The following is a 10,447-nucleotide window of genomic DNA, read 5'->3' as shown; positions in this document are numbered from 1 at the left end:
TCGAAAAAGCCGTCTTCTGTAAATGAGTATCCCTGGTCCTACTTGTTGATGGTGCAGTTCTGTAGAAGAATGATCTTTGACCTCTACGGGGAAAGGGGGTAAAATAAATCATTTCTCCTTCAGGAATCTACTTAATATCCCATAAACACTGACTTCCTGTATGACTGTGTCCCTGGAGGGATCCATGATAAAAGAAAAGAAAAACCACATGTAGATCCAATAAATTCTTTTTATCGATTTTCCAATAAAAAATACATTCATACAGAAACTATTTTACAAAACAATTTCAAATGAAAAAATCTTGTTATGCAATAAACAAAAACAAAAATAGAGCTTCGTATTTTATCTCCATTGTTATCCAATAAAGATCTTCTGGCTAAAGAATAGGGCCTCTTTGCGTAGGTTGAGAGAAAGAAAGAAACACATGGAAAATAAACAAATGTAATACTTAGCGCGCAACAGAATGCAAAAATGATGACAATTCAAGTGTCCAGAACAATTCGAGTCCGAAACGTTTTTTTTTTTTTTTTTTTTCTTGAAAGATGACAGGCCACAGGTGTATAAACATACATTTGCCATACCTTCACCCAATCAAAGATGTTACAGAAGCAAATGAAGTAGAATGGAGTGTGACTATTTTACAATATTTCCTCAGCCTCTCAGTCTTTATTGGGTCATCTTTAGAAACATTACACTGCACTTGTTTTTGGTCCCATACCCTTTCAAAATAGAAGCTTCCTTACAAAATTCTCTTAGTTTACAATGTACATATCTTTGCATTTTTGACATTTCTCAGTGTATGGACTTTCTTTGATGTTGACCAGGTTACCTGTACAATTGTGAGATTGAGTACTGAGCAACAGACACCAACAGGTTTTGACCATCCGAACCAACCATACCCTTAAAGCAGATGCGTTCTCTTTCCATTTCCAACAAAACTTTATCCAATAATGCTCCAAAATGTTTTCTAGAAATAGGGAAAATTGTGACAGAGTTTGTCAAATTGTACAAATGTGAAAGCTCAGAGTTGTATCAACCCACAGAGAAGTGTGTTGAAGTCATGTACAGAAACTTAAGTTAAAACATGCATATAGTGAAGTTGGTACAGACATACATCTGGTCCTGGTCTCATCTCAGACACAGACCTCTACAGCTGCAGCTCGGCTCAATTGGTTAAACTGGTTGTTGGTCAGATCACGGGTTGTTTAAACCAGGGCTGAGTAAAGATACTGACTCACCCTGGCTGAGGGCCAAACCTACCAAAAACATACATCAATACAGACTCATGATTGAGAGTGTTGTCATTATTCTTAAGGACACATCGTTTTCTTTGAAGACTGTAAGCGTTTGACACGTCAACAGATATAAATGGCCCAAATATAATAGTTAGCCTTGCAGAAAATTCTAATTTGTCACAACCATGGTGGCTGAGCATGCCAAATGACCTCTGTACGTTTGACAGCCAGTTACAGTCCATCTGAAGTGCATCCACGCCACCAAATACTACATAGCAGTACATGTTGTGCTACACCATTCTGTCTCAGAGCGGGGTCGTGTTTTGGAGAATATCATTTAGATTTGATATAGTTACGATATGTTCAACAAAGAATGCACATGTTAAAATGGCAGTCATTATTAAGCTGTTTTTTTTCTTGTATTATTTGGAGTTTCAGAGGAGTCTGCTGCGAGACAAAAGGTGTGACTGCATGGATCAGAGTCTTTCTAAAGCAATTCATTAACGCACCCCCCGTTTTTTTGTGTTTGTGTGAAAGAGAGAGAAATCTATTCAACAGGACAAGGCCACTTACATAAGGCATCAGTAAGGTCAACAGTGCATTCACAGATAGAAAAAAAGAGAAGAGCAAAAGTGAAGGAAAAGCAACAAAAATCCCATGAACAAGACAGTTGCCAAGCAATAGTGGTATCCCCAACTCATCGAGAACATAACAACACAAAACGACTGCCTTAAGTGTTTTGTACAATACTATGATATTGAGTAATATGAAGGTAGCTGCTCTCGAATGGATTTTGTTGTCCTATAAGCAAACAGGTGAGCAACACATCCCCAGATCCCATGCAACTTCTGTTATAATGGCAATAACTGTTTGTGTACAACCGTAGTTTTTTTTTAAACGTTTTTTTTTTTTAAGATACAGAGCTTACACAATGGACAACAAAATGAGCTTTATAGCATGTATGTTTTTGAGCTACGTAATACATTGCACATTTAATAGCTGCACTAAACAAAACGACCTCCCGTGTGTGGATAGGGAGCTGCAGTTCCACCTCCTGGCAGAAAGGGGGAGCTCCACAAAACAAGCCCCTACTCCCATCCACAGCCAATAGACTCAAACAGCACAGACAGAACCCTTGCATTCATTCTCAGTGAGACCACACAAATCCCCCCAAAGATAAACCTCCCTTGTTTAACATCACCCCTTCCATGTCATTCACTCGCAGTCCCACAATGCAACTCCATCCGCTCCTTAAAGCCAGCACAGGCATCCAGTCTCAGGCACTCACAGTCCCCATGCGTACAGGCACACATACTGTCATTAGAGGAACGACCCCCCCCCGAGGGAGTCCCATAATCCTCCGGGAAAAAAGCGTTGAACACCATACAGAAGAGTCTCTTCCCGTCTACTCCAGCCCAGATCTTTCCAGTTCTTTAAACTTTTTTTTTCAAGTCTCTTCCCGCACTCCCTCCCCCCCCCCCCCACACTCCTCCATAAAAGCCTTTCAAGAGCAATCTCCACAGCGAGGTGTTGGAGGCACTAAGTATGGTGCAAATAATAGCCTGCGTTGCTTCATCTTTTTCCACTGACTGGAACACGGCCGTGTGTTAACGCTCCCAGGACACACCGAGCCTCGCTGATCCCCCACAGGTCAGGACAATCAACCAGAATCATCCCTCAGAGATCTCGACACCGAGGCCATCTTAGATGTGCCTCTTCATGTGCAGCGCCAGGTGGTCAGAGCGGGAGAAACACCTGAGGAGGGAAGACAAGATTTAGCTGATGGATTTGAGAAACTCGGCTCTTGTCTGCAGTTATTTTTGCACTGCTGAAAGATATCTTGGTTGACAAAAATGTTGAAAAAACTAGGACGCAGAGCTGGACTGTTTTATCCACCCCTTAGTCTATACTGTATATACCAAAGCATATACCAGCCTGTATGTTTACGATTGGTTAAAGATATAGTTAAATGAGACGGGGGTTTTCGGGATTGACTGACATTTCCCACTTTTATAAAAGTCAGAATCTAATGGCTGCCTTCAGACAGACCTTTTAACGTAATTGGTTTTGTTTGAAATAGTGTCACAGAGCAACATTAGGGTTCACTTGGCTCAACTTCTGAATGTCTTTGGGATAAAGTAATATAATCATATACCCATAGGCATCCACAAATGTAGGGAATGTTAGAAAGTAAACTGAGAGTGCTTAGGGTTAGGGTAGAGGAAATGCCTCTTTCAAAGCATTGTCTAAGGGAACACTTGCAGTTTCAGACCTTAAAAACCATTGGTCTATAACCTCTTAAGCACTGCCCCCCCCCCCCACACACACAACGTAATGTACAGTTTTTTTACTACTACATCCAACTCACAGGTTTATCATTACTTTGAGAACAAAGATTATTAATGTAACCCTCTTAGAAGGGAAGATATGGTCATTTGTTCTGGGAATGTCATTTTCGAGCCTGAGACCTGAAGAACAGGCTCAGGGTTGAACAGGATAAGCTATCAGATGAACATGGTACTAAGTTCAGGGACAAAACCAATGCATCGCTCTTATCTGGCTTCCGGTTACAACCTACATAATTTTGTCGAACGCCTATCTGACGTTCCAAGAGACCCCTAGGGAACAATAACGTCCCAGTGGATCTTTGAGATGTAACCCAGTCTCACTTATTCGGTGACAACACCTTCTGGTTTTTACTCATCAAAGAGTTCCACTCAACCCTTTGTACTCCACTCTCTTTTCACCCAACCTCTTGACCTCTGTACCATTTCATTCGTCCATTGTTGACCCTCATTCACCCCTCTACCTGACATTTTCATAGTTTGCGTCCATAAGTTGTGGTTTTGTGATTGAGTGCTTGGATCCACGTGTTAAGAGGAGGGGGGTTACAGCTTCACCGTGATGTTTAGAAGTAAATATTCTGAATAAACCAACAAGTCTTAACTTCATCAGTTGCTTATAATCTTAACAATCGTAGTTTTTTTCAATGTTTGTATTTATTAAAAAGGTCTCTCAGATGACATGCCAATGATAATGGAGTGGTATCGACTGTGCGGCTCTCTCACCTGTCGCAGTGGCTGCATTTGAATGGCTTCGCTCCAGTGTGCTTTCTGAAGTGTCTGGTGAGTTCATCGCTCCGTGCAAAGCGCCACTCGCAGCCTTCCCATGAACACCTGTAGGGCTTCTCACCTGCAAACCAAAGAATGAACATAATTGTTAAGGAAGTGCATCATTTGTCAGAAGCTGTTAAAAAATGTCATAACCTTAAGAAACCACTATAAGTATTTCTGCTAATGCTCTACTACTTGTTCATCGAGCACAAGGCTAACAACAAAGTTCTCATCCACTGAATCATATCTTTGATTATGTCCTTTCACAATTGCTATACGTGTCACAATATCGGACCATTTGTAATTCAACATCTCAAATGTGTAGCCATTATTAACTTTTTTTATGCTGACTTCAAAGAAAAACGACAAGCCGGATCAGGCTTAGCAGATTGAGCTGACTACTGTAAAAAAAACGAGAAAAACAACCTCGTGCCTTGTGGGTTTTCAGATCTGTGGTATGCAGCTTTAAGGAGCTGCTCGAGTAGACAGCTTATGTAACGGGGAATAGCTGCAGGAGAAAAGAGAGCTTGTTCCTAATGGTCCTGAAGGCCATTAACCATGTGGCTTTAACATGGTCAGTGAAGGATGCTAGGAATGTGGCTTCCTCTGCTAATGGGCAGCACAGCTGTAAACAGCCGGGCGAACGTCAGAGTTGACGAGGGAAACCGTTGACGAGGGAAACCGCTCACTTTTGAACCGTGGACAAAACACTACAAATGTCAGATTCCCATCATTTCCACCTTTTTTCCCTTTTACTACTGTGAAAGCAAACGGTTGAGAGTCTGAGTGTTTCCCGTGGTGAAACCTGAGAACTGTTGATCTGTTTTCAGGATCCACATCCTCTGGGTGCCGCTCGGCCGCAAAAGAAACATCCCTCCCTCTCCCGTCTCCCGCTCCCTCCTCCCTCTCCCGTCTCCCGCTCCCTCCTCCCTAGCATGAAGTCATGTTCCTCTGTGTGAATTAGGTCACAGTGGAGGGTTTCCTCCTGACAAACTATTCAAAGTATGTGGTAGCATTTCCAGCACTTTGCGCAATAAATCAACACCTTAGTTCACACTTTTCAGAGATTCCAGCTCTCTTGATGAGTGTTTTAATATTTACTTTGTGATTTAAATAAAAAAAACCTGATGTGACAACCTGTTGGGTCAGTGTTCCTCCCCCCTCATGACATTTGCATCACAACACATCCCACTGTCAAACGTTGTTACCTGTGTGTGTGCGCTGGTGTGCTTTGAGGTGTGAGCTCTTGGTGTACACCTTCCTGCATCCGTTGAAGTGACACCTGTGCACCCGCCTCCTGCCGTCAGGTGACGCCTCTCCGCTGGTCAGCCCCGACCTCTCAATGCCCCCAGTCCTAATTTTCCCAGGTGAGTGCAGCACAGTCTGTATCCCACTCCACACCTGGGCCACAGTGCCCTCCTTGCTCAGCTCGGGCGAGGAGGGCGGCGTGCTGATGATGGCAGAGCCCAGTTCTTCGCCAACGTCTCCCAGAATGTCAGTCAAAGGGCTGGAGGAGAATTCGATGGCGGGGGAGCAGCTTGAGCTGTCCGAGGCCTCGCTGCTGGCGTCGGAGTTGAAGCCGCCGGCGTCCATGTGCGGGCTGTCCTGATTGTCTTCTTCCTCCTTGATGTGGGGGATCTTTGGGTCCGACTCTTTTTTCTTGTCCACGCAGGCAAGCATCAGCTTGCCCCACAGGTCCTCCTGGCTCTCAAACTTGAGCTCTGTGGCCGAGACGTAGGGCTCGCTCTGGAGGTACCGCTCCAGCTCCAGGCATGTCTGTGTGGAGGGAAGATGAGATAGCAGTGAGTTCAGGTGCCTGAGGCCTGCAACACAACAAGCTCTTCTACAGGAAAGTCCCTGAAACACCAAGAAATGTGTTTCCATGGGGAACACAAACGCTGGTGTTCTTCTCTACACTGTGGTTATTCTTAGAAGCAGTAGCAGCAGGGGGGGGGGGGGGGGGGGGGGGAGTGCTGTGACACTGTCGCACCACTGGCCCTACTTCCTTCCTTTCTGCAGGAAACGGGGACGACACAATGTCCTATGCAGGAAGAGAGTCATATATGTTCTACGGGTGCCCTCTGAGGCCATATCAGGAAGATTAGAAGCTCCACATGTCCTTCTGAGAGCATGCACGAACGAGGTGCTCTTACCCGTTAACACTCGCATGGATGTGTGCGTGTTGGTCATGAAATGTACATATGCTACAGAGCCCCCGTTGGGTTAGGGAAGTGCTTGTAGATCTTTTAAATCTATCAATTATTCAGCATAATGTGGATTTAATAATGCATTTGGAGGCATCGCTAGAAATAACATAGCACACCAGGGACCGAGAGGAGGGAGGTCTGGTTCACGGGGGTCCATAAAAAGCCTGGCATGAATACTGCAAGAGCTGCTGAGGATTGTGGGCTTCTTTTCTTTGAAAAGGAAGTGAGAGAGCACTTCCTCAGCCTCCGCAGCAGCCAGTCAGCGCAGGCCAGATATGAGCGCCGCTAACAGGCCTGTGCAGTTTCCAAATGAGGCTGATTTTAAATTTGAATATAATTTGATACTACGATAGAACTGCACGCAACAGTGTTGGCCCTGAGGCAATACATATGAAGGGTCGTGAACTCAGTAAGTTTAGTTAGAATAAAAACGTCTTAAATGTTTTCTTCTTGCTTTCTCAAACCTTATTTATGATAGATAGATAGATAGATATACTTTATGTATCCCAAGTTGGGAAATTTGACAGTCAATCTACAAGAATTACAACCTTTCTTAAAAATGGAATAACATTTTAAAAGTTGAATACTGGAGAGTTGTACCCTTTCCAGGCCTCTGAAATATTAAAATGAAACTCAGTGAGAGCGTTGTCTATCTCTAAAGGCTGCTCTGATGCACAGCAACATAGTGTCATGCATCCCTAACTACAGCCATTAGGACAGCCATTATTTAAACGTGTCTACACTCTGAGGTAACCTTGATACAGAAGGACAGGCACTATAACATAAAAAACCGTCCATAAGCATGCAAGGTGTCAAAAAAGCATTGATTTATCAGAAACATGCTTTCTCATTGCCTGTGGTAGGAAAGGGTCACTGACATGTCTCACAAACACTTTAATCTAAATAGGAATGTTGTGGGAACATGCTAGTCATTTGGTAATGAGAGAGAATGCTTTCAGGGCAAATGTTTTTAGTCTGCAGTGCTGGATAAATCCAGGCGAGCTTTAAATGCCTGGGAGGGCGACTTGGCTCGAAGCCCGAAGATATCTGATAGACGGAGAGATAGAAGCAGAGCGAAGCGTGTTGCCAATTCATTTCATTTCCCAACGCGAACAACAGGAGACTTTCGCCCTCCTCTCGTTTCCAGAATAAAACTCCACTGTTCTGTCGAGCCAAATTGGACCAGAAATCAGCCTCTCTCTGTCAGTCTGTCACTCTCATGTGTGTGTGTGTGTGTGTGTGTGTGTGTGTGTGTGTGTGTGTGTGCGTGTGCGTGCGTGCGTGCGTGTGTGTTTCTGTGCAAGAGCAAGCGAGAGACAGAGAGGTAGAGAGGGAGAGGAAAGAGAGGAGGCGGAGATACGCGCAATAACGCACATCTCGCTACTCGTGAAATGTGCACACAACGTGTTTTTATTTTTATCACAAGCAGATGTGCCTCTACAACCTGAAAGCATGATCCTATAAACATGTCTGCAACAATATGTTTTTTAAACAGCTGATCTTAACAGAAAACGCGAGTGCTAAAAACTACGAGTCACATCATAGCGATATTATTGTCATTTGTGAATAAATCCAAATGATCCTATAAAGTATAACATGGCACTTTTAAGTCAACATGCTGTACCAGTAAAAAGTATTAGAGGATACAAATATGTCATAGAAATGTTCGTATTGAGTAATCGTTCGTTAAGGGAACTTGCATCACTTCCCCTAAAATAAACATGCAATCCGGATTTAAAAGGGAAATGATTGTTAACTTTTGCACTAAATCAAACGCAGAGTTCCGCCAACAACTTTGACATTCGCACGTCTGCACGCAGCTGTCATTTTAAAAGCAACTTTCCCTGAAATTACGCACATTCCTCGCGCTTGTAAACCAAACAAATCGTCACGCAACGATCTGTCAAGCCGTGCGTTTGGATGGAGGGATCACCGGACTCTTTACCTGCTGCCAGTACTCTTCCAGAGACGGTAAAGCTGAAAAGTATCCGGTGTCGTGCACGATCTGGAGCTCCTGGAAGATGCTACACATAGGGAGGACATCCATTTCACTCCTGAGATGCAGCCACAAGTAGAAGCGAAATCAAGTGGTGAAACGAAGCTTCCGAGAGAGCAGTGTTTGCATGTATGAGAGTCTGCAGGCGCGCGCTTGCAGTGAAGGTTTGGAGCGTGTGACGCACTGAGAGAGCGCACAACACTGAACTCTCCAAAAGTCACTGTAAACTTCCCCCCGATTCAAAATTACACATAAGCCCACCCCCATGTGATTACATTACGTTTCGGCACGTCGACCAATGGGCTCACGGGAGCGCATGACCCGCCTACAACACCACCCCTGACCAATGGGAAGCCACAGCAGACTCATCCTGTCTGTTGTGGTTGGTGCGAGGTCCGGAGTGTCTCCAGCTCCCATTGGGCTAGACCAGCGCTATTTTTAGAACGCTATATAGTACGGAATCGTCTCGTACCAAAACGAGGAAGTCGACTTTTCTACTGATTCAAGCGTGAGCTGCGAGAGAGTAGCGGCAGCAGTGAGAGAGGCGCTCTATTCTGCGCTTCAGTCTCCAAATACACGCACTTCTCTTTTCATTTCTCACGCACTACTGACACATCCTCTCTTGTGTGTAAAGTATCACTTTGGCTCAGTTTCTGTGCGTAATATTCGGAGTGCGTCTACACTCCGGGGGATCGTCAAAAGATCTGATCAATTTCTGCAGTCTATGAAACAAATCACACAGACTTCTTCTTTTCATGGCTGTCCAGAGATCCATGAGGATTATTATGAGTCTCCCTCTGACAGTGGAGACAGTTTAATAAGCTATTAAATTATAATAGAGTTGCCATAAAGATGATTATTCATAAAATGCTGTGCAGGTTATTGTAGTGGCAGCAGCTTGAGGCATATCATGAGGGACAGATTTGCTCCTGCTGGAGGTAGTATGAATGTGCGTATGTGTGGTGGGTGTTTATGTGTGTGTGTTTTAACCTCACCTGTGGCTCTCTCATTCTACAAAAGAGAGCTTACTTCTCTTGCACCAAATCGTGTTCACTGTATCTCGATTACAATCATGAAACCACAATGTCGAGCTACTCATTTCCTCTAGAAGCAGCAGAAGAAGAACACAAAGTGTGTGCCACCCACGATGCAAGGTGAGAATCTCTAATATAAGATCCCAATATATATCTCACAGCTCTAGAATGACATCCTAAAAATACACACTGGCACTCTTTCAGAAATCTATTTGCCTTTTCCCCGCCTTTGATTGTAGATAATCATTGCTCTGCAGGGATCAGTGCACCCCCCCTCTCCTCGCCCACAGATCAAAGAAGCATGAATATTAATCAGAGGTAATAGGCCCTACATGTTGATATATGAGCAGATTTATGCCCCCGATATGTGCTCTGCTTCAGGCTTTATCACATAGCATAAAAACTTAATTTGTAAAATGTCATGTCATAAAACTTAAAAAGTTCATTATTCCAGGGCTTTAAAATACATGTGATCCGGTCTGTGAACGAATTAAGCTTCCTTTGTTAAGTGAGGAGTTAAATTGCCTACTTCCCTTCAGCTATTATGACAAACTACACGTTAATTAATTAAAAATACCGCCTTTCAGCAGAAAAAAATCTAATTCAATGTCAATCCAAACACTATGACTAACACCGAGCGATTATTACGCTTACGTACATTACATGTGAGTAAAACTACATATCCAGTTGCATAAGATGTGGGATAAAGTTGAAAATGAAGCAGAACAACAGCGGCTTTGACGAGTTAAAGGCAGGCGATGTGACAAACAACATATTTGGAAACAGAGCACCATTGTTGGAGCCATCGGCCTGGTCCGGCGCCTCCACAACGGAGAGTCTTTTGTTGAGATCTCAGCTGTGG

At 43.8% G+C, this 10,447-nt stretch overlaps 1 protein-coding gene across 1 annotated transcript; it reads right to left on the bottom strand.

The window, feature by feature from the left end:
- Positions 1 to 211: 211 nt before the first annotated feature.
- On the bottom strand, positions 212 to 8,789 carry LOC307020535 (Krueppel-like factor 6). The gene is made up of 4 exons (XM_079651955.1): positions 8,501 to 8,789; positions 5,557 to 6,124; positions 4,304 to 4,427; positions 212 to 2,990 (listed from the first exon to the last, which is right to left on the bottom strand). Exons 1-4 carry the CDS (start codon positions 8,600 to 8,602, stop codon positions 2,939 to 2,941), a joined length of 846 nt encoding a protein of 281 aa, XP_079508081.1. The 5' UTR covers positions 8,603 to 8,789; the 3' UTR covers positions 212 to 2,938.
- Positions 8,790 to 10,447: the final 1,658 nt, after the last annotated feature.

Source organism: Notothenia rossii (genome assembly GCF_949606895.1).
Source record: "Notothenia rossii genome assembly, chromosome: 9".
NCBI lineage: Eukaryota > Metazoa > Chordata > Actinopteri > Perciformes > Nototheniidae > Notothenia > Notothenia rossii.
This window is presented reverse-complemented; position numbering and strand designations above follow the sequence as displayed.